This window comes from Carassius carassius, chromosome 11 (assembly GCF_963082965.1).
Source record: "Carassius carassius chromosome 11, fCarCar2.1, whole genome shotgun sequence".
Taxonomy (NCBI): Eukaryota; Metazoa; Chordata; class Actinopteri; order Cypriniformes; family Cyprinidae; genus Carassius; species Carassius carassius.
Window position 1 is genome coordinate 13,484,584 of NC_081765.1, and position 25,277 is coordinate 13,509,860.

The 25,277-nt window shown below is 36.6% G+C and overlaps 1 protein-coding gene across 1 annotated transcript; it reads left to right on the forward strand.

Moving 5' to 3' along the window:
• Positions 1-972: 972 nt before the first annotated feature.
• LOC132152797 (integrin alpha-V-like) lies at positions 973-24,652 on the forward strand. The gene is made up of 30 exons (XM_059561695.1): positions 973-1,464; positions 2,381-2,517; positions 4,808-4,899; positions 5,294-5,408; positions 5,685-5,746; positions 6,438-6,483; positions 7,811-7,933; positions 9,698-9,742; positions 11,274-11,317; positions 11,427-11,483; positions 12,138-12,190; positions 15,447-15,652; positions 15,924-16,115; positions 16,259-16,304; positions 16,949-17,056; positions 17,540-17,595; positions 19,038-19,192; positions 19,728-19,865; positions 20,248-20,315; positions 20,413-20,560; positions 21,096-21,188; positions 21,342-21,421; positions 21,861-21,941; positions 22,185-22,290; positions 22,381-22,539; positions 22,771-22,896; positions 23,235-23,348; positions 23,457-23,564; positions 23,754-23,873; positions 24,172-24,652. The coding sequence occupies exons 1-30, from the start codon at positions 1,298-1,300 to the stop codon at positions 24,268-24,270; spliced, it is 3,144 nt and encodes a 1,047-aa protein (XP_059417678.1). The 5' UTR covers positions 973-1,297; the 3' UTR covers positions 24,271-24,652.
• Positions 24,653-25,277: the final 625 nt, after the last annotated feature.

Below are 25,277 nucleotides of genomic sequence, written 5' to 3' on the forward strand. Positions count from 1 at the left end.
GGCGTTTTACTAACTGCATAAAACACCAGTTGTTCCATATACATTTAAATTGACAGCATGTTAAGGGTTGAAAGTAAGCCTCTTTACTTTAAAGGCAAGCCAGCCAGCATAAAAATCACTAAATGTCTTTATGCCGAATCTCTGAGGGATCCCAGGGGGATTTACAGACTGCATTCTTGGAGAAATACCTGGACTGTGCCCAGCTGGTGGAATGACCTCCCAATCTCAATTCGTACAGCTGAGTCTTTACTCATTTTCAAGAAACATCTAAAGACTCATCTTTTTCGCCTGCACTTAACCAACTAACACTAGCACTTTTCCTTTTCTTGTCTTTTCATTTATAAAAAAAAAAAAAAAAAAAAAAAACCTGGCTATGCGTTCTATACTAGACTAATTGAGACTTGTCATGGCACTTGTATACTGTAGTTGTTCTCTTGTTGACCTGACTGCTTCTATTGTTCTCATTTGTAAGTCGCTTTGGATAAAAGCGTCTGCTAAATGATTACATGTAAATGTAAATGTACTTGACCAGTGTGTTTAACGTCATGAATCAGAGACAAGCCCATACTTGAATAACATTTCCTCAAGCTGCCATCTACCTTGTAGATAACGTGGCTCGGGGAGTATTTGTTTGTATATGTGTTATATTTTAATTTTGTAATATGCAATGGCAGATATATTTAAGTTATTTGATTTTAATTATATTCATTACATTACGTGAAATTTAAGTCTAAATAAATAAATCCACGTTTTTGTTTATTATTGACGGAACTGAATATAGATGAAATCTTGTGTGCCTTTCTTAACACAAGGTGGCGCTGTTTCAATAGTTCTACATAACTCAAAAAGGCTTTAATTAAACAACGAATTACTTTTGACTGGGATCATTTAAAGTGTTCACCAGTTCACTCATGCCCATTTAAGTCATTCAGGGGATGCCCGCTTGTAAAAGCTGCGGAAGTTTCCCGTGACGTCACAGTAGGCTGGGTTATTTTCACTTCCTGTACAGTGGGACAACCCCCGGCTCCATCCGAGCAGGACTACATCAGTCCTCTGTCCTACTTTTAGATTTTGGCTTCTATTTTACAGGTTAGTCTGGAAACGGATGCGTTTTATTGCAGCGGCCCGCCTGCGGTAATGTAACGGACATCTCGGCTGGATGTTCGTGTGAGTGTCGAGGGGTTTGTGTTGTTGTTATGGAGTGCGGAGTCAGTGGAGATCATACGTGCTGATCTAGACCGTCCACCCACAAACAGCGCGATCCCCATCTTCTCTCATACCTTCAGAGATACAAAACATGGGTAAAAATCTCATCTGCTGCTGGATCTGGGCTCTAGTGGCTCTTTTCTACTTCCAACAAGCACTTTCTTTCAATCTGGATAGTAACAAACCCACAGTTTTTGCTGGACCTCCTGGAAGTTACTTTGGATTTTCTGTGGCTTTCTTCAATCCTGACAACAAACAGTGAGTATACATACAGTTGTTTTTGTAAACTGTCGGTAAACTTGTTTGGATATCATAGGCGCCTGCTGCATTTTTGTTTATTATTATTATTATTATTATTATTATTATTATTATTATTATTTGTTGTTGTTGTTGGAAAGACACATAATTCTTAAATATGCATGGCTGTTCTGAAATATACATTCATTGAAAAATGTAACACTGTTGAACAATCTGTTGTGAAACTTTGGGAAGTTGTAGCAAGAGTAAGTAGGACTGTTAGGTGAAGCAAATAAAATATTTATATTTTTAGTTTCAGTCGTTTTATTTTGAATTGTTTTTAAATGAAATATTCATTTTAATTAAACATTTTTATGATTTAATGAATCACTAGCTTTTCATCAACTCACTAACCCACTGCATTTCTTTCATTAACCTAGTTTGGTCTTGACATAATATAATGTTGAATGTTTTTTATGTTGTTGATAGCACAAAAAAGAAAAGTGTATATATATATATATATTACAATGAGTTATTATTTAATTATTTATTATTATTTTATTAATGTAGTCTAAAAAATATGAAAATCTAAATTATGTAAAGTAAAATAGCAATATGTAACTTATTAACCATACTTATAATAATTACTATAATAATCAACATTATAATAAGTATTATTGTTTAGGTTTATATTTTTATATGATAATAACAACTATTATTATCATCCTAATAATAACAAAATGCACATGACAATCACATTTGATTAATCGTGCAGCCCTAATTGATAGTATTATATGATAAATGTTAGATTTATCAACTCAAGATGGTATATGCTATATTATTGTGTTTTTGTGTCTTTACAAAAGCATTTTTAAAAATCATTGTGTTTTAGTGCATGTACCAAAGCATTAAAACATATTTAACCCTGTGATTTCAGATTAAACATACTAGTTGGTGCACCCAGGGCAAACACATCTGATCAAACCCCATCAACAGTCACTGAGAGGGGTGCTGTCTTCAGCTGTCCCTGGCACAAAAGTGGCTCATGCACCCAGATTGAGTTTGATAGCACTGGTAAGACGCAGCTCTTTTCATCCATCACAGTGTAGTCATTGCTTCACCATGCTATTATTTAAAGCTTTTTCTGTCTGTCTGTCTGTTGTTTCACATTGCATGCCTAGTGGAAGAGATGTGGTTTGTCAGAGTTATTAAAGGACATTCTGAGTAGCCTGTGACTTTTGAATGATTTACATTTAGTCAAGCGATCAAAATCAACAAGAGTACAAAGATATGCAAGTGCTATAAGTGCTATAGATTTAGTGGGTCATATATATCAGCTTTGCTCTAAATATTTTCAATAGGTGGGGGGTAAATAACAGGAGAGGGAGCTTTGCAATGACCAGCAACAGAATTTTTTTTTTTTTTTTAATGTGCTGGCCTACTAACTAACAGCACTTAGTTCAGCCTTATATTGGCACCAGCTTTTTTTTGTGCCAGGTCTCATTGGCATTCAGTGATGTTTATAGACTAGTCTGGTCGGATATCCCCTGGATTGCTAGAAGAGGAACTACCAGACAAAGAAATCTTTTGGATTAACTCAGTAGTTTAGAGTTCTCACCAACAACTAAACTACTCCTCTCTGCACTTTTCCGTTTTCCCTTAACCCTTGAACAAATTATTGGAGGAACAACCATGTATAGAATAGATTTAATGGATCCTGTGCACCCATGGCAGAGTAAGCAAACAAGTTTGGAGTATATAATGATATAAACTTTTAATATATTTTGTTCAAATACTATTTATTTATTAATAATGTCCAACCAAATGGAATTTAGAAACATGAAAGAAAATCTGGTGTACAAACAACCTCCACTCTGAAATTGCTAGAATATATATATATATATATATATATATATATTTTTTTTTTTAACAAACGAAGAAACGGTATAAAGTTTTGAAGAAGAAAAACTAAAAACTTTTTTTTTAGTAAACTTTTTGTAAAACATACTGCAATAATTTTTGTTTTATTTGCAACTTTGAAAAATATTTTTTAAAGTGCAGTTAGTAAATAAATACTTTGTCTTTCTTTCTTTATTTATTTAAATACTAAACCAAATGGTATGTGGAAGCAGTTGTTAATGACAAATCCGCTTCAGTATTTCAGTAATACTTTGGTTAATTATTTTAAATAGCAAACCTTTTCAGACCTTCTCTCTGAGCTATTTCATATGTTATTTTTAATTGCTGTTAACTAATTATTAGTTGATTGCCAAGCTACAAATATCTATTCTCATTTTTGGGTGAACTGTTCTTCAAGTGTCTGAATACTTTTTGGAGCCAGCATATTTTCCACTGACTTTCAAGATACTTATTAATATTTTTAAAAAAAATTCCCGTACACTTACTGCAGTAGAGTAGTGTTTTTATTTGTTACTTAACAATCACTATTGCATGAAAGAAGCTTAAACCTTCTTCTGTTAAGTAACTGCCAAAACTGTGTCATCCAGACATGTTTTTACTGTGAATGACGTGACACTTATTTTCCCTGTGCTGACTGTTTGAGGAGCTGGAACGTCTAGATTAGAGAATGTCAGAAGGATGAGATGGGAAACACTGTGTATACAACACTGATGCTGTTTTTACTGTGAATGACGTGACACTCATTTTCCCTGTGCTGACTGTTTGAGGAGCTGGAACGTCTAGATTAGAGAATGTCAGAAGGATGAGATGGGAAACACTGTGTATACAACACTGATGCTGTTTTTACTGTGAATGACGTGACACTCATTTTCCCTGTGCTGACTGTTTGAGGAGCTGGAACGTCTAGATTAGAGAATGTCAGAAGGGTGAGATGGTGAAACACTGTGTATACAACACTGATGCTGAGCTGTTACAGCATGGTTACACAACTGTATTTGCATGAGCTTCTGTACCATCAACTCCCCTTTTGTGTTGTTTGGCAATTATTAAGTGCTTAATTCTAGTAAATCCTGAGTGTTGTTGACCAGCTGTATGACTGTGTTGACCATGAGAGACACTGGGAAATTCCCAGCTCAGTAGCACAGACAGATGAGCAGCCGGGACGTCCTGAGGCTGAGACTGTGGCTGAGATGAACCAAGCTCTGAAAAAAAAACCAACCTTATTTCTACATGTTCTACAAATCATCCATTACTTGTGTGCTCATTTATATTATGTTAATTTGATTATGATTTTGACTATGAGATTTTAGTGATGGGAAGAGCAGTGCAGTCCACTACAAAGGAAATTATGAGAGTCTGATGAAACAAATTACTGACCTAATCTTTCCTTCCCTTTATATCTCCTTCTTTCCCATTCTCCCTTGACCTGTCCTTCCTATCACAGATGACAGGAAGAATTCCAATGGACAGCAAATGGAGTTTAAGTCAAATCAATGGTTTGGGGCCACTGTGCGTTCCACTGGGGACCATATTCTGGTGAGTCTGTCTGTGGAGGGTGTGGAAGTTGCTCTGAAATGAGACTGTACAGAGCTCAAAAACATTCTTCTGCAACAGATCACATTTCTGCTTTAGGGACAGTAAAAATATTTTAGTAGCAAAGCAGTCCGAATTCCTATATGAAAGTAAATTGGAATTATGTAGTCTTTATTGTGACATTGTAAGAAAATATTGCCACTTTTATTTTAAAGTACTTTAGTGTTGTCTTTCAGTGTTGATAAGGCACTAAAAAGAAATTCTTTTTTAAGTAAGTTGCAAAAATATATGTCAGCAGATATATTTCTGACATGCTGTTTGGAAGAACTGATTTAGAGATAGAAGATGATTACTACTCATGTACTGATCTCCACATACCTTTTTTTTTCTTCTTTAGGCATGTGCTCCTCTTTACCAGTGGAGCACGTATGGATTCTCAGAGAGAGAGCCTGTCGGGACATGTTTCCTGAAGAAAGGCAATAACATTGTGGAATATTCACCTTGCCGCTCTAGTATGTACATGATCACAGCTCTATACCTCTGGCTGCTCATGCCCTTATTGGGTCATAACTTGTAGACTCTTATAGAAATTCCTAACTAAGATTCATGGGACATCATACTTGTGTCCCATGAATCTTACATGTCTTTAATAAGTTCTCACCAGACAATGTGCCAGTTATCTGTTTGCCTTCCATTGTCTAACCTGTCCTTCAAGTTGAGACTTCCTTAAAACGAATTCTGCTTGTTGTGAATATGTGAATGAATTTTAATATTTTTTTTTCCATCAGGCTCAAACTCACCTGAGGGGCAAGGATTTTGTCAAGCAGGTTTCAGTGCTGACTTTGTGAAGGTATTACACGTTTCACAGAAATCTGATCAAAAACATTAGGACATGTTATGCCTCATTTTCATTACATCAAAATGTAAAAAAAAGAAAGAAAATGTTTATGATATTTTGTATTTATTGAATGTGCTCTTTCTTTGTTGGTTTAGTTATTTAGATACTTATAGATACAATGTCTTTCAGTTTATAACAATAGTTTATACAAAAAAAAAAAAAAAAATCTTGTCAGGGATATTTAGAACAAGGATCACTAGATGACATTAAAACACTGGGTTTATGGATTATAATGCAGCCCCCAAAAACTAATTCATTGTAATTTGAAATCTTTACCAATCCTTGCCACTGTCCTTCACACCAGGTTTTACCCATTTGTCAACAAGTTTTTAATCATTTAAAATATAATAAAATTCAGTATGATCACCTTTACTTTTATATATTTTTATAAATACGGGTTAGAATAAGTATGTTGATTCATTTTTACATAAGTATATCTGTTATGCTGAAAGATGATGGAACATAATTTCACCCATATTTTGACAATAAAATTTTTTACAAAAGTTATTTGATACATTAATATGCTTTTTATGTATATAAAATTTGGTACAGTTTCGTTTTGGACCCATATACAGATGTTATTGCTTATTCTTGCCCAGACTTGTTCTAAATGTACTAAAACGTGTTTTTATGTCTCCTTCAGAAGAATCGGGTTGTTATTGGAGGACCAGGAAGCTTTTACTGGCAAGGTAAACCGATTTATTGTATTGTCCCTCTGTGAATTTGACACTGAAAAGCATAATTGGAAAAAGGGAAACAACAATGTGCTCTGTCAGGATTTTTTGTGATTCAGAGAATGTCTGCTGTGTCTTCAGATACAGCCTTCACACAAAACAAGCCAGTGAATGTTTGCACAACATTGGCAGTATGTTTAAATTTGTGAATGTGTCTTTGGCCCCCGTCTGTCAGAGAAGTGTTGCTCGGAGCAAAGGGAGCTATGTTTTTGAGTCAAAAAATAATGCAGAATTATATGTTGTCTCCTTCAGTGAAGATGCGCCTGATGTTTTGTTGAATTTCTTTGTGTTGCGCTGCATGATTTTGAGATGGTTGTTTAATGAAATGCAGCTCTGTTATGACCTCATAGGGCTGGGTCATGGTAAGAACCGTGCCCAGAAAAGGCATTTAATGTCTTAACACAATTCTTCATCGATTTCATGACCTGCAGTGATCATTTTAAAGTTACAGTTTAAAAGCTTTCTAATAGCCCTTTTTTTTTAAACTGTGTTTAGTTTAGTTTTTCTGCTGAGTCTCTCTTTCCTGGTGGTATGATAATTATACACCCTGCAGAGAGTAAAATGCTTTCAGAAAAGTGAATGTGATTGATTGTAACTGAAGGAAACCTTGGTTGGTTTCGAAGTCCTTATTTTGACCCGTTCACAATTTTGAATTAATTTATGTCTCATTAAATAAATTATTTTGCTACAAAAAGGGGACAAATATGGGGGACGTTTGGGAATTGTACTGATTAGTCATTTTTAGCAGCACATTTAAATGAACAGACTGAAGGAGCCGCTGAAATAAGTTAGACTTAAGTAAGAGAACATTTGAAGGGAGTGTGTTTGATTACTGCATCAGCTCTCTGTTGTGTGTGTTGTTAAATCTTGTAAAAAAAAATAGCTTGCTGCAGAAAAAGCTACACTGTTTTAAAAAAAAAACCTAAGCTCCTGTTACACTACTGAAAAAGGAAGATAGTAGCATGACAACATTTAATTTACTCCCTAACACTGATGTTGAGACTAGTCTAGATTAGTCATGTTAAGATTAAAGACCATAAGAACAACTAAATGCATGAACAACCGTTAATGATAATATTACATGATTGAGGAGGGCGTGACTGTTTAGAATACTTTTTGTTAAGCATGTTTTTACTTGTAATGTGTACATGTCTGCATACATTGACACTGCATCTTTCTGGTCTGTCCCTTTACATGCAAGCTGAAGAAATCTCTATTACCTGCACACTTCATTTCATATGCGTGTTTCATATTTGTTTATAACAGTTTTTTCTCTTTCTAGGTCAGCTGATCTCAAATGACATCACTGAGGTCATCAGCAGATACAATAAGGAGTTTTTTACTTCTTACAGTAATCAGCTATCAACCAAGTCAGCCAGGGCTGAGTATGATGACAGTTATTTGGGTAAGCCTGTTTGCGTATTTTGTTTTGTTGTCTCTTAAAGCTGTAATTTTGTTTTGTTGTGTTGCACTGTTACCTGGAAATGAGCAGTAGAGCTCAGTGTAATATTGGGTTACATGCAGTGCCCTCCATAAGTGTTGGAACAGTAAAGCCAAAATTGTTCTGTTTGCTGTGGAGTCAAGAAATCTTTAAATATGATTAAAAGATGAATATGAGACAAAACTACAGAATGTCACGTTTTATTATTGGGTGATTCAACACAAAGATGTTTTACCAGCTAAGAAGAAGTTGTTTCATCTCCCTATCTGATGTGAGCATAAGTATTGGAGCAGTTGCCTCACAGGTCTTTCTAAGTGTTCAGCTGTGTCCTGTTGCATTAATCCTTCAGATATTAAAAGCAGGGAATGTGTCTTATCAGTTATGTCCATTGCTTCTGCATTCTAAGTCTTGCATTTGACGATGACACAAATAACAGGAAGAGGACGGGGAAGCCGACTCTGAAAGATAAGCAAGCAATTTGGATGCAAAAAAAAAGAGGAAGTCAAAAACAAAGGGCATGGAGAAATCAAGAGTTTGGAAACTACCGGCGACATCAGCAACCAACGATGACATGATCGGCTGAGAAAAACAACAGTAGTTGATGACAGACAAATCGTAAAAGCTATGAAAATGAACCCTAAAATCACCAAGAACCTCCAGAAAGTTGGGGTGATGCTCTGTCAATCTACAGTCCGCAGGAGAATTTGACACAGAATTACAGAAGTTACACAGAAAGATGCAAACCTCTGATCAGCACCAAAAATATAAAGGCGATATTCTTCACAAATGTAAGCCAGTAGAGTTTTGGAGTTGATGGACCGATGAGATGAAGATTTCCCTTTTTTTATGGAGAATAAAAAGGGAACTGTAATTGATCCTAAGCATACAACCTCATCTGTAAAGCTTGGTGGAGGTGGAGTCATGGCATGGGCATGCATGGCTGTCTCTAGAGCAGGACTTCTTTATTTTAATGATGACTTGATGTATGATGGCAGTAGCAGAATGAATTTGGAAAGGTACAAAATCATCTTGTCTACTTATATTCAAGAAAATGCTACCAAACTCATTAGAAAGCACTTCATATTGGATCAGGACAATGACCCAAAACACCCTGCCATTTCAGTCAAGGACTTTATCAGGGCAAAGAAATGTAAAGTCTTAGATTGCCCAAATCAATCTCCAGATTGAAATCCGATTGAACATTAATTTCACCAGCTGAAAAGGAGACTAAATACTGAAACTCCCCAGAACAAGCAACAGTTGCAATTGGCTGTATTAAAGTCTGGAGAAAAGCATTTCAAAGCATAAGACCAAGAGTCTGGTGATGTCTATGGGTTTCAGACTCACTGCTCTGATTGCATGCAAGGGATCTGCAACTAAATATTAGCTTTTAATCTTTTACATCTGTCTTAAATTCAACTGTTCCAATACATCAAATAGTGGGATGAACTCTAAAAGTGCCGTCCATTTTATTTGGTAAAACGTGTGTCAAAAGACCTAATAATAAAATGTGACATTCTGTAGTTTTGTCACATATTCATCTTTTAATCATAATTGCAAATGCCTTGACCACAGCAGAGAAAGGAAATTTGTCTTTACTGTTCCAAAACGTATGGAGGGCACTGTATATATTTAATGTGTGGGTGCTTTGAGTTGATAAGAATGTACAAAATTAAACAATCGCTAGTGCAATGCACATGTTTATGTCATCCTTCGATTCGGTTTCAGGTTACTCTGTGGCCATTGGTGATTTTAACGATGATGGGGAAGATGGTAAGATATTTAATCATTTTGATATGTTTGATTTTGGAAATGATCAGTAGTTTAGGATTCACAAGATATTGTTTTAAATAAAGTAATACTTTTATTCAGCAAGGGTGCATTTAATCGGCAGTAAAGTCAAAATTAACAATAAAACTTTCATAATGTTTTCATAAAAGTCACTATTTTGAATAAATGCTGTTCTTTCTAGCTTTCTGTTCAGCAAAGAATCCAGAAAAAAGTGTTTTATGGTTAACAAATAAATATTAAGCAGCACAACTGTTTTCAACATTGATAATTAGTGTTCCTGTAGCTCAATTGGTAGAGCATTGCGTTATGAAGCGCAAGGTTGGGGGTTCGATTCCCTGGGAACACATGATAGGTAAAAATTACATGATAGGTAAAAATTGATAGCCTGAATGCACTATAAGTTGCTTTGGATAAAAGCGTCTGCTAAATGCATACATTTAATTTAAATTTATTTATTTAATTATAATAATAATAGCTTTTTCTTGAGCACCAGATATATTATAATTGTTTCTGAAGGATCATGTGACACTGAAGACTAAAGAAAAAAATCAGCTATGCATCACAGGAATAAAATACCTTTTATAATAGATTTGAATAGAAAACATTATTTTAATTGGTTATAATATTTCACAATATTATTGTATTTTATTGTATTTTAAATGATTTTTTTTTTCAAGAACATAAAATTCTATAGACTCCAAATGTTTAAACGATTGTGTAATTTTAAGTACCCCACAACCACAAGTTGTCAGTGGCTTGATTTAGCTGACCTTTACTGATCTGCTCAAAAAAAATAAAAAAAACAAACACCACTATAGAATTGCAAACTGAAGCGGTGCATCGTGGAAATTCCTTAGATCTGTTTTTTTTTTTTTCTCCATTGAGATTAAAAACCATCTCTGCTGAATGAATGCATTAGCTGGGTTTCCATTACCCTTAAAAATGACTTAATTCGCAAAAAAGTTTTTAAGCTTGCTTGAGGTGGTTTTTGACTTGTGCGAAAAAGGGTTAACTTGAATAATGGGAGATGGAAATGTATTTTGCAAATAAATTCCTCCAAGCGCATTAAAAATGTCATGTTACTTTGCGCTTTGGCACAGTAAATGCTGACTAACCAGTGGACCGATCTTGTTCCACAGCATCTGAAGTGTTGTTATATGGTCATTCGGAAATCCCTTTGCAAAGTCTGTCACCAAGTGATTGCATTCCAGAATTGTTAAACGACTGCGTTCCCAAACAGCAGCATCCACCTCTGAAAGCAAAAAGCACATTCATTGTGTTTCGTCTGCTCGTTCAGAGGTGCAACTAATGTATTATATTAAAAAAAATATTATATTCAGTAGCTTCTCCTTCTTTTCTTAGTGTTGTATGTGGCCACTTTTTTACTCGTTGGATGGAAACGCTGCTTGTTTGCAAATGTTTTGTGCGATATTCCAGTTTTGGATGGAAACTTTGGATGGAAACCTTGCTATTGTTGTGTCCAACTAATTTATAATTCTTCCTGCCTCCCTAGATTATGTCACAGGAGTTCCTAGAGGGGAGAAGGCTCTTGGTTATGTGAGTTTCACACTATTTTTGGTCAAGAATCTGATGAGAACCCATTAAAATGATGCAACCCTGCTTGAAACAGCTTGCATGAATCTCTGTCTTGGTTTTGTCTTGTTAGGTCAACATTTTCAATGGGAGAAACATGGAGTCTATGTATAATTTCACAGGCACACAGGTGAGTGTTACAAAAATGTTTACACCTCTTATTATTCTGTTAGACTTTGTGCTGTGTTTTATATGACAGGATAAAAGCATATATGAGCAGTCTTGCCTGTGAGCAGCCTGCAGGTCACATGTCATCCCCATGCTTGTGGTCATGGCAAAGTTATGTTTAACATTTGTTTACGAGCGGAGAGTTCATGTCCCAAATCCACTCCCACATCTGGAAGCTATTGACAGCAGTGTCGCCAACACACGAGAGCAAAAGAGGATGAGGTGTGGAGTCAGCAGGCGTGTGCTTTTGTCTGATTGCGATTGCTTCAGTTCTGAATCATCAACAGTTAATCAAGCTTAAGTCAACACAAGCTTAACAGAGATTTATAAGTCAAAAAGCTCAAACTGAATCTTGACTCTTGATGTACTGTAAGAGGGCACCACCAATACCAGTGATAACATTGATCATTATATGTTATAACTAAAAGTATTGTTGTTGTTGTTGTTCTTATGTTAGTCGATTTGAATGTTATGGACTAGCTTTTATGTCTACAAATAATTAAATTTTTACTATTTTTGTTTGTCTTAAAAACGTATTGTGTCTAAAGCTCCAGTTTAGTCATCTAATCAACTTCAGTTAAGTCTCTCTCTCTCTCTCTCTCTTTGTCCACCTTAGATGGCTGCTTACTTTGGTCATTCTGTAGCAGCTGTTGACATCAATAATGACAGGTAAGTGATGATTTACACTCACACTCTGTTGGATGTTTTTTCTCATTTTGGGAATTCAGTATTTGGGAATCAAAAGCAGATCACTCTTTAAACTGGCCTACAGGAAATCAGGCTCACAGACTTAAAAGGATACTTTAGTCAAAAATGTAAATTGTGTATTATTTACTCACCCTAATGTTGTTTAAACCTGCATAACTTTCTTCTGTGGAACAAAAAGAAAATATTTTGAAGAATGTTTCAACTGTTTGCCCATAAACTGAAAGTTTGTGAATCTGTGAAAAAAAAAAAACCTAATTCAAAAAACCCAGTTTCCAAAACGCGTGTTGGGTGACGACCCCATTAAGGACAAACAGAAGAATATCTTGGTTTCTGTCTTGATGCATAAAGACTATTAATCAAAGATAAATTAAGCTTAGAAAAGATAAATTAAGCTTAGATGAAAAAAATGATTACTAACTTGAATAAAATTAGTAGTTTTATTCAACCACACAATCTCTTCAGAAACCCACAAAAAATAGTTAGTATAGTTCTGAGCTTCTAATTATTTCTAATAAGTTCACTCTGTCTATTAATAGTGTAGTGAGGTACAGGGCACTGCTCACACATGTCAATTTCAAACCAAGCAGCTTTCTCTTGGTCAGCATGGCAAATTTACATGACCAGCTTCACCCTCACGCAAACCTCCCAATCCCGCGGATTCCTATTAAAAATTAATGGAATTTGCCCGTGAAGTTTCGCAGAGCACCTTAATGTACATTTTGATTATTAATACACAAATAAGGGCCTTACAGAACATCTGTTTTAAGTTCAAGATTTAAAAGGTCATATTACTGTGATGTTATACATTGTTGTATTGTCTGTATTTTGTTAATATAATTAATATAATATAATATAATCAGCTCTTTGCCAGTCCCTCTATTGCTAGCACCAACTATCTTTTGAATTTTCTTGGGAAGATATGGAAGTAGACGGACTTTCTTACCTGGGGTATGTTGTTCTGATGTTGTTGCTGTTACTGCAAGACTGATCTTCTGCCAGGAACATCAGGTCAATCTGCTGCTGTCCAGAATCAGGTGGTTTGTCTTCGTCTGGCATCTCAGCTGAGACCTGACCCTTCCAGTAGTTGTGAAGTACCAGTGGTGTAGCTCTCAGCATCACCGATGCACACAAGCCCTCACAGCACGTCAAGCTGCAAACCGTGTGAGGGTCCCTAACCTACCCTACTCAACCGTTTAAGACAACCGCATGTCAACCAGCCACTTAAAACATCCTAACAACCTCATTAGCGACGCATGAAAAACCAAACCGAGGAGTCCAGCAACCACAACGCAACACAAACAACCGTTCAGAAAACCTCGGGAAACACAAATCACCAAAAACATCCCGACAACCACATAGCAAAGCACTAAAAGCCTGTTAGAACAACAGAGGACCACAAATCAACGCACTGACAGTCACCAAAACATCTGAACAAACACGCAGAAATGTGCTAAAAACTTACTCTACAAATGATGTACAGTATTTACATACGTAGGTCCCGCTGTGTGACGCTCCATGTGACGCTGTGATGACTCAGTGTCTGGGCTTCTTTCTTCGGGGTTCCTCGGGCAGAGGCTCTTCACTGATGTCCACGTGGATTCGTGGAGCGAAGCGTCTGCTGGTGGTGAAGCTCTCAGTGACGAGGACGTGTCCATCTGGCTGTTCTGTCTCCAGCAGTGAAGGGCAGTTGAGTGTCTCCCACAGACGCTGCTTGATCTTCAGCCCCAGCTCAAGGCTGTAGTGGCGCTGTCGACCACAGCGTGTCTCCATCATGGGCTCCAGAGAGCAGTAAATGTCCTGGTAGCTCTGTACGCTGCAGCCGTGGATGGAGATGGGCTCTTCCTGCTGACACAGAGACACTGGACACACATCCACTGAAGAGACTGAGGCTGCTGGACGGATGTCAGGAAGGACAGCAGCGTTCTTCAGATAGCGCTCTTCTAACCTGTTGGGTCTGTGAGTTTTGGCAGAGATGCAGCTGTAGGTGTGATCTAACCTGATAACAGCTGTCTGTTGTGAAAGCTCACAGGCCTCTTGAATGGAAGAGACGCCCTCCACCGAGAATCCCCTCAGGTGTGTGGGAAGAGCCCTGCTTCCTCTGGGGCGACGCTGCTCCATGAAGATGCCTAGAGAAACACTTCACAAATTACACAAACTGATGGAACTCACCAAACTGTAGAGTTGAAGACTTGTAGCGTGTGATCAGGCTTCAAAGTTTCAGGGACAATTGTCCAGATTTCAAATATCAACTCAATTTTAAATATCAACTAAAGCTGCTGTTACTGACATAGAATGTTGAGGCTCATTTAAATGTAAACAATACTTACAAGCATTAAGTCAATTAGAAATTAATGTGATGATACACGAGACAACTTTTTTGAGCAATGTTGCACTTTCCCATTGAGAATGGGCAACAAATTTATATCTAGATACTTTAGATTGGTCATGGGCCATGTTTTCTCACCTGGTTGCCTGTTAACAGCAGCGTTTCTCAAACAGTTGCATCGTGTATCATCACCTACAGAGCAGCTTAAGCTCTATGATACACTTTCTGTATGCATATGTGTGTGTAGTGGTGTCTCTAAAGACCAGAATCACTATTAGGAACTGTTAGTGGCTCTTGAATGAATAAGTGCTTATGAATGAATATTTTAAGTGAACAAACCATTCTTGTTCTCTTCCTAGCACTGACTCATACCATTTGCAACTGCTTTGGGGGCTTTTTCCTGCCTCCAAAGTCTTTAATTGATTGGTCCAACTGTATGAATGTGACTGAGTCAATTTTGTTCAACAAAAAGGGTTTTTTATGAGAGTTTTGGGGCATTTTAATACAATTTAATTAAATGTTTTTTAGAAACCAGTTGAGAACCACTGCTTTAAATTATATTCATCTTAGGAATTTTTATGACTCATGGGCCAAATAAACCTAGCCTAAATACTGTATATGCACAACACTTTGAGAGCATTCGCTGGCATTATTTTCAAAAAATGAGCTGAGGTCTGGACATTATGCAACAGTGAGGATAAAGTTCCCTACGTTTTCCCGACTTTTATTTATTTATTTATTTTTTTTAAATTTTTTTTTACGATCGCTTTCAAAGTTGACATTTATTTAACAGAATCTTCCAGCTGGTTTATGCTGGATTGTAAGTGTGGTATGCTGATATTGATATGCTGATCTTTTCACTTAGAATAAACCTTTTATTTCCCCCTTTAGGAAGATGGATTTGTTGGTGGGGGCTCCTCTGTTCATGGACCGCGGCTCAGATGGGAAGCTGAAGGAGGTGGGTCAGGTCTATGTCTACCTAGGCAAAGGTGGATTCACCTTCAACAATGTCATCAAACTCACCGGGTCTGAGATCTACGCTCGATATGGAAGCTCAATCTGCAGCCTGGGCGACCTCAACATGGATGGATATAACGGTACTATTTTGACTTTCTTGTATTCTCTGAATTCCTGTGCTGTTCTTTTAAGAGCCCAAACTAGCTTCCGAGACAGTCCATATATATAATTTGTGGTCATGGTCTGATGTTGTCAGTCTCTTCCTTGTCTCACTGTGCAACAGTAATCATGACTCCCAAGCTTTTTTAGAGGAAATTGCTATAGTTGCAGATAAAAACACCGTACTGCCCATGGCAGTTACTCAATAAACAAAATGGTTTTATATATAATCCCTTTTGATTTTTTTCTTAGATGTGGCCATTGCTGCCCCATATGGTGGGCAATTCCACCGCGGCCTAGTGTACATTCATAACGGGTGTCCCACAGGGCCCAATCCTGTGGCCTCTCAAGTTCTGGAAGGAACATGGGCGTCTGCTTCTATGCCTTCTAGTTTTGGTTACGCCATGAACGGAGGCACAGATGTTGATCAGAATGGATACCCCGGTTAGATTTCAGCACTCAATCCTTTACACATTCACACATCTTTTGCAATTAACTTATAACAGTCACTTCATTTCAATGCTACTTCCTCTCCCACACTTCGACCGCCACTCATTCTTTTTCTCTCACACTCTCTCCTCTTATAGACCTGATTGTTGGGGTATTTGGAGCTGACAAAGCTGTTCTGTACAGGTACAGTATGCCCATGCTTCACTTTGAAGTCACACATGCATTTGGGCCTCACATGAGTTTTATGATCAGGGCCATTAAAGGTGGTTTCATTTAATTCAGAAGGATTGAATTTGTTTTATGTGCAAGTAGTGAAAGCAGTTACAGTCTGCATTAAAAGAAAATCACAGTGGAACATTTGCCATCATCTATTTTTGTACATGGAAGACCACCAGGATTAGATTTACATTGTATTAGTCATACTGTAGAAGCCATAATTTACAGTTAGCTTGTCATAATTGCACAATAAGTGCTGGGTATTGAAAAACTGCTTTCAAAAGTTTAGTTGTACAATGTGAAGCTATCTTCCCAGTCTATCAAGACCATAAATGGTTACTAAGCTGCAAAAATCACTCCTTTAGTTTTCTACATCTTGGTTAATGGATATAGCATTTTATTATTGAATTTGTGAATTAGGCAGGAGTTTTCATATGCAATGAGCATAACTAGTCATCAAAGAGGTCATTTACATATTCTAAAGGTCAGGAAGTCATGTAAAACTAAACTAAAATGGTCATGTAAAACTAAAATAAAATGATTGTACATTATCTTTCTGTGAATGTCTACAATCTTACACTATAAAATACCTGCTTGTTTTGTGTTTCTAGGGCTCGTCCGGTCATCAGTGTGAACACCACATTGGATATAAGCCCACAAATCCTAAACCCTGAAGACAAGAGCTGCACCCTGCCTGGAACAACGACCACTGTATCCTGGTGAGTCAAGGTTTTTTTTTTTTTTTTCATTTTTCACATTTTCAACCAAACACCCATTGAAATATTTTGCATATAAGTTGCGACATGTAATGGTAGAAACATAATGTCCAAATAAAAAGTGCATTAAATCATTGCAGTAATCACTTTGTTGCATCTTATATGCCCAGTAAAATTCTAACAAATATACTGTGAATATCCCTAAAATATTACTAAACTTTTTTTCTCCGTTTTTTAAATGCACATTCAGATTATTTGAGGGTCGCTATTATTATATTGTAACATTCTGCTTCTGTTAAAACAGTTGTTTGTGCAAGAATGCAGTAACGTATACGTATCCCAGTCTGTTTAGAAATAGCTGTTTAAAGAAGTGATTTTCTTAAATAGAATTTGGTTCATCATCAGTAATATCTTTAAAATACTTGACTATTGTGCACTGAGCATATCATGAAAATAATGGTAGTTCTACTCAATTCTTTCCCTAAGCTTCACTGTGAAATACTGTCTGAAAGCAAATGGCAAAGGAGCGCCATCTTCTCTTCGTAAGTACTTGTTTCTTTATATATGCAATTTATTGAAATGTGTAATATTCAGGAACCTATTATTGCATGTAGTAGAAGCACATGGTGGCTGTAAACTGAGTCCTGCTGTTGCAGTGTGTGTTATGAGCACTGCTGTGGGGGAAAACTAGAGCTCAACGTGTCAGGCATCAGTTTGTTTGGAGCCGGACGTACGGTGCAGAGCCGTTAAAAGCCCAGCGTCCGGTGCTCACAAAGCTTTCACATGGATCTCACAGTCTGGGGTGTAATGGCTAGCAGACCCACAGCCCACTGTTCACAGACCATGATGCCAATTCATTATTTCTCTGTGCGCTTTGAAGTTCTCCTATGCTGTAGTTGAACTAATGGCTGCTGTTATGCAAGCTTAAGATGCGGATGTGTGTATTGTGCAAGGCCCGTCATAAATGAATCTGCCGTGATCTGAAATGCATTAAATGTGTGTCAGTTTAGTTGTTTTGTTTTGAGTAGAACATGTAATGGGTGTATAGGTAAATACTACTGTTCAAAAGGTTTTTTTTTTTTTTTTTGTAAATTAATAACATTTATCCAAAGAGACAGTGGCAATATTTGTTGTAAGAAAAGATTTCTGTTTGGAAATTTTTTTTTTTTGAACATCTGTTCATCAAAGAATTTAAAAAAATACACATATATACATATATATATAAAAAAAAAAACAGTTTATGCAAAAGCTGTTTTTAACATTATAACATTGTAATAGTAAGAACTGTTTCTTGAGCAGCAAATCGGCATATTAGATATTAATGGTGTGAAAATTCAGCTTTTCCATTGCAGGAATAAATTATGTTTTAAAATATATTGAAATAAAAAATGGTTATTTTTAATTGTAATAATATTTTACAATATTATATATTTTTAAATATATTTTTAATCAAATCGATGTAACCTTGGTGAGCATAAAAGACTTGTACTATTGCAAAACATTGCAAACTATCTAAAAACGTTATCACTTTTGTTTTCCATGACAGCATTCCTTTAAACCTGTGTTTTTTACGACTTTGCCTTTACGATGTCTATGTAAACCTCACAGATATGTGAAATGAGTTTCAGTGCTTTTCTGTGCGTCACTAGTTCAGTCCTACTTTTTTTTTACCTCACTATGACTATGCAGACAAATTTCAGAATAAATGTTGTTAATGTGTTAGTGTGGGTGATATTTTACCCATAAATGTACTCATCCTCATGTTGCTCCAAACCAAAATAGCTTGCTTGCTTCAGTAGAACATAAAAGAAGAGGTTTTTGTCATGCAATCTAAGTCTGTAGTGTGTTATGAAGAAGAAAGTAAGTCATACAGGTTTGGAATGGGTGTACTCCCCCTTTAAATATAATGTTTTAAACTCTTGAAGTGTTTCACTCCATTATAATTGAAATGAAAAAGTGACCTGGAAAACCCTTTCATTCACAGATTTCCAAGTGGATATGACCCTGGACCGCCTCAAACACAAGGGAGCCATCAAACGTGTCCTGTTCCTCCATAACAAGATGCCTCATTATTCAAAGAACATGACCATCTCCAACAGCCAGGGACAAGCCTGCGAGGAGCTTCAGGCTTTTTTAATAGTGAGCAAATCCATGCACATTTATGCATCTGAAAGATGTTTTTATCCAAAGCATTTTGCAGTGCTTGCAATGTATATATCTGATAGGAAATCAAACATAAGGTGTTCCTAATGTAATGCTCTACCAGTTGAGATACAGGAACACACAGAATCCCTGTGTGGCTCATTCACTTATGCTGGTTATGCCAGTACTGGGCTGTGAAAAGTTTAGTGTAGTTTTGCTTTATTTGGCCAACTGAAGAAGTGCTGATGCCTTTATGTCATCAAATATCTGTTTGCTATATGCCTAAAGCTGTAGTGGCAGATAGCCCAGATGTTTGGCACTGGAATATGCCATTATTTTGTTTTCAAAAAGGAAAGTGTGTTACAAAGCTAAAGAAGGATTTGACCTGGAAAGCCAAAGCTCTCTTTCTTGGACATAAAAGAGCATGTTGTAGAGCTTGTAAGCTGGACTGAAATTCCCCAGGCTTGAGCTCATTGAAGTAGAGGCCCAATTTCTCTCTCCATCCACTATCTGCCGCTCTCTCTCTTAACAGGATGACTCAGAATTCAGGGATAAGATCACACCCATTTCTGTTTTTATGGAGTACAGCTTGGATTACAAAACAGCAGCAGATAAGACCGGCCTGTTGCCTATCCTTGACCAGTCTGCACCTACAAATGTCACTAAGCAGGTACAGCTGTTACCCACACTAGACGTCTGGTTACAGGGGCGCTACATTTACAGTACTTTTCAAAAGTTTGGGGTTGCTAAGGTGTTATTTTAATTTTTTTAATTTTTTTTTTGTTGTTGAAAGAATTCTCTTATGCTCACCCAGGCTGTATATGTGAAATTAAAAATATAGTAAATAACTGTATTTTGTGAAATATTATTACAATTCAAAAGAACTGTTTTCTGTTTTGATACATTTTAAAAAGTAATTTATTCCTGTTTTGGCAAAGCTGAATTTTCAGCAGCCAGTTATTCAGTTTTCAGTGTCACATGATCACATTAAATAGCACTGGATAAAAATAGAAACTCACTTGAATTCCCTATAATCGTTTGTGACTTTCCAGGCCCACATACTCCTGGATTGTGGCGAAGACAATATTTGCAAGCCAGACTTGAAACTGTCTGTTGTGAGGTGAGTCATTGTTTCATTTGAGCCTTAAATTCCACTGCATTGTCTGCTGGTGTGGAGCTGGAGGTTAACTTTGTGCCTTTGATGTTTTGTGCTCTAGTGACCAGAAAGAGATCTACATAGGTGATGACAGCCCCCTGACCCTAGAGGTCACAGCAGAGAATGGAGGAGAAGGGGCATATGAGGCAGACCTTACTGTCATCCTACCATCTCAGGCAGATTTCATTGGCGTCGTGCGTAACAGTGAGGTGAGCTGTGACCCATAAACACCTCATAAAGTGCACTGTCCTCCTGTTATGAGACACAACTAATGTTGAATTAAAAGCTGATTTAACAGAAGTTCCAGGTTTAATCACAATTAGTTTGATTGGTTAGTTTGAACAGTAGTTAGATCACTTAAAGTAATATTTATAAGCGCTTCAAAAATAATACAAGCTGCAAATTGGTTTGGAAAGCATTGCCTCATTAAGATAATTTAGTGCAATTAAGTTGGAATTATTTCAGTTTATCAATAGCAATGCCACATATAGTGTCTTTGAAGCACACATTTTGTTGAATGAGAGCACTAAGAATTAAAAGGTGTGAGAGTCGATGAAAATAATTATCGTGTTCAGCAAGGGGCACTAAATTAATCAGAATTGACAGTAAAGACATTTTCTGTAGTATATATTTCAATATATATATATATATATATTTCAAATAAATGCTGTGTGTGTGTGTGTGTGTGTGGTGTGAAGTCATTTAAGATTTGTTGAGTGTTCTTTTGTTATTTCTCTATTTCAGACATTGTCTAGACTGTCCTGTGCCTTCAAGAGAGAGAATCAGACCCGAGTGGTGGTGTGTGATCTTGGGAACCCAATGAAAGGAGGAACTAAGGTGACCAACAGACTTTCTGAAGTTAAAATCTGAAGAGTCTGCATATTTATTTGTACCAAAATTCATTTTATTTGTTAATGTCGCTTACAGTAACATAAATTAGCTGTTTTATTTCATTTAATATTTTTCTGTAAAATTGCGGTGTTTGTGTAGATATTAGCAGGATTGCGCTTCAGCGTGCACCAGCTCTCTGAACAGGATAAGGAAGTCAAGTTTGACTTGCAGATACAGAGGTATTTTAATTAATGCTGGCATTTACAATAATCTAGTTGATAGATTTGCTTGTGCAATGTTAATTAAATGGAGTTTGGTGGGCCATTAAAACAAATGTAAAGCAAAGACACTCTAAACATATATTTTCACTTCCTGTCTTTTTATTTAAATCAGTAAAACTTCAGACAGCATTTGCTTCTAATTTTGGAGTTTCATGCTGACTGCCAGAAAAAGTGGCAGTGTTAATTACAGGGAGCTGCTCTCTTTGTGTGTCTGTAAAAATCATCCTGCTTTGCTTCCTGTCTCTCAGTTTTTCTACACACCCTCATGTCTTTGCCGATCTTTATCTCAATGATTTATACTGCATTTCTGAAACACAGAGTTTAATCTGTAAATTAATGACATGTATCAGTTTTTGAAACAACAACACGGATGTTAATGATTCCCTTCTGCTTTCAGCTCAAATCAGTTCAACAATACCAGCAATCTAGTGTCTGTTGTCACAAAGCTTGCTGTGCTGGCCAAAGTGAGATTAAGAGGGTATGATCATTTAAATCATATTTCTGTTAAACAAATTGCAACAAGTTATTACACTGAAATATGGGAAACTTTTTTATTTAGAATGACTTGCACAATATGACCAGGATTATGTATTAAGAAAATAAAAATGGTTCACTATAGATATGTTAATAAAAACCTGAATGATGAAAAAACACTTGTACATTAATTGCCTTGTACTAGGCACAGTCTTGAGTGTGTATTTATCTGCTCTATCCTGTGTAGGGTGTCTGCGCCAGAGCAAGTGTTTTTACCCATCGCCAACTGGCAGCCAAAAGAGATTCCTGTTCTAAAGGATGATATTGGACCTCTTGTACAGCACATCTATGAGGTAGAAAATGCCATAAAAGCATTATACATTTATTAAACTTTGGCAGTGCATCATTCTTTATTTTAATGCTGCAATCACTGATCTTCCTAGCTAAGGAACACAGGACCCAGTACTTTCAGTAAGGCCATTTTGGATGTGCAGTGGCCCTACAGATTCAACAACGGCTCTCTGCTCTACATCACCAAGTTTGACGTGGACGGGAACATGAATTGCAGCTCAAACAGGGAGATCAACCCTCTTAATGTCACTGTATGTATCCCGCAACTGAATCATGAAAGGATGTATTTATATGCAAGACCATTGTTAATAACCGGTGTAAAGCTGTATGTTAAACAACATGTTCTGATCGGTTGTGACATTTTGTGTTGACAGTCAAATTAGTTCCATAGTTGGTTAAACCTTTACTTGTTCACAACTTGCTTGTATTTAGGATCTCATCTGATAAAGCAGGGATAAACTTCAGCTTTTTCTTTCACCTAGAATCCCAGATTTCTTGACATAAATGAGACCTCGGCCAGCGGAGGCAGTGCTGAGGGTAGAAACAGACACAGCATCCACCGCAGAGACCTGGAGGACAAACAAGAGGAGGAGAACCTGGAGCCTCTGGTATATTCACAGCTTTTTGAAAACCAGCATATTGTGAAGGGCTTGGAACGGTTTTATATTATATTGAAAGACGTTTCTTATGCTCACGAAGACTGCATTTATTTAATGAAAAATACAAGAAACATAATATTATGAAATATTAATGCAATTTAAAATAGCTGTTTTCTATTTGAATATATGTGACTTCTGTAATGGTAAAGCTGAATTTTCGGCATCATTTCTCCAGTCGTCAGTGTCACATTATCCTTCAAAAAGCATCGTAAGCAATCATTCATTGAACTGTCCTTTACATCAGTATGCATGAATGCAAGTGAAATGGTTTGTGTGTATCCACTCAGGATTGTGGGAATGCAGAGTGTCAGGAGATTAAGTGTTGGGTCGGCCGGCTGGAGAAAGGCCAGAGTGCTATTCTATTTATTTACTTTAGACTCGCCGTGAGCACCTTTCTCAAGGTAAAAACTATTCATTTGACTAACAGCCTTGAAGATCTTTAATATGCCGTTTTCACTGCACTAATACCAATACATTTAAAACACAGCAGTGGTTTTCTTTCCTTTTAGGCTGAAAGTCAAAACAAATCGTACAATGTTCGATCCACAGCCTCCTTCAGCGTCGTAGAGATGCCATATAAAAATATAAATTCTGAGCTCCCAACCAGCAAGACATCAGTAAGTTTCTATGATCATCAATGTAAATGGGACATAACACGATATACTTTCTTTTTCTTTGATTTTCTTGAGTCAGAAAGTGAGTGGAATGGTCATGTGCAACTACTGTTTATGAAACTAACAAATTTGTGTCCCGTATATATGATGTCTTCACTGATCACGACATAATTTCACATCTCTGTCCTGCAGGCCTCTCTGAAGGTGATCTGGAATTCAGAGAACCCTCAGCCTGTCCCAGGATGGGTGGTGGCTTTGGCTGTCCTGGCTGGACTTCTTCTCCTGGCTTTGCTCATCTTTGTCATGTATAAGGTGAACAGCTGTAAACTTGAGTTAAATTATTGGACTGATTGATACTTGGAATATGGATGTCAGAAGCAGCGTTGCTAAGTCCTGTCTGTAATCAAATCAGCATTAATTTAAGTTTTTTAAATATATATTTTTAGCCACTAATGAATGACTGTTACTTGCATTTCCATGACCTTTTCAGTAGTTATTTATTTTATTAAATGTCTGTCTCTCTCGATGTTTATTACATGTTCATTGCTTGAACAGTCGATTTTCAATGGATATCGGTGACTGGTTTCATGTTGATTTCTCTCCTCCTCAGATGGGCTTCTTTAATCGTGTACGGCCGCCCCAGGATGACAGCATAGAGAAAGAGCAGCTTCAGCCTCAGGAGAAAGGAGACAGAAACACAGAAGCCTGAACTCTTCATCTTCACTATCCTATAACAGTTCCAAGGCACAATGCCACATGTGCCTGATTTACCCCAATGCTGATGAGAATACAACACACCCTTCACAACCTCACCATCTTTATTAGCAGGTCAGCATTTGATCATGAAGACAGCCCTGACGAGTGACTGGGCTGTTGTCATTTGAATGGTACATGGCTGAGGTGGTTTGAATAACCATGATGCTGTTAATAAGACTAAATCCCTGTGCTCCTGTTCTTCTTTAACTGCACTGAGTCTTAAGATTTCATTTTCAACTGGGTATGGTGAATGAACACATTTAAATTCCTAGTATATTTTAAATTGTTTACAAGTAACAAAAATAAAGGTAATGAACCTTAAAAAAACAGAAAATGAGATCATGATTTTTACACTTTTATTTTGAGGAAAGATGTGACGTAGTTTGGCACATCATTAGATTGCGGCTTCTGTGGGAGAATCTTCTATTATATTGTTTTTTTCACAGCTTATTTTCTGCTGTTTGGGGCTTTCTGCTGGACTTTGGACTTTCAGTTCTTATCTGTTTTCTTTGCAGTTGTTTCAGCTGTTGGGATTTGGACTCTTGATTTTCTTATTTGGGGTGTAAATTTTATTATTTTGAGAAAATATAAATAAATAAAATAAATAAGAATAATAAATAAATAAGAATAAAACCCTTTATGGACAGAGCACCTTTATTATAATGTTTAATATTCCTCTTGGTCACAATCTAATCAAACAATGTATTTTTCAAATACATGTTGATTAGAACAGTGAAAAAAAATCAATTTAGTGTAATGTATCTCAATTAATATTAATTGATAAGAATAGAAACGTGTGATGCCATGGAAAAACTGAGGCTGGAATCCTTAACAATATTGGCCCTTTTTCAATTGATTCGTTATATTGAAAAACTTTATTTAATTAATGATTTATGGTTGCGGTTCATAGTTATTGGTCTTAATTTTGACTTAAGATATACTGTAATAACAACCCATAAA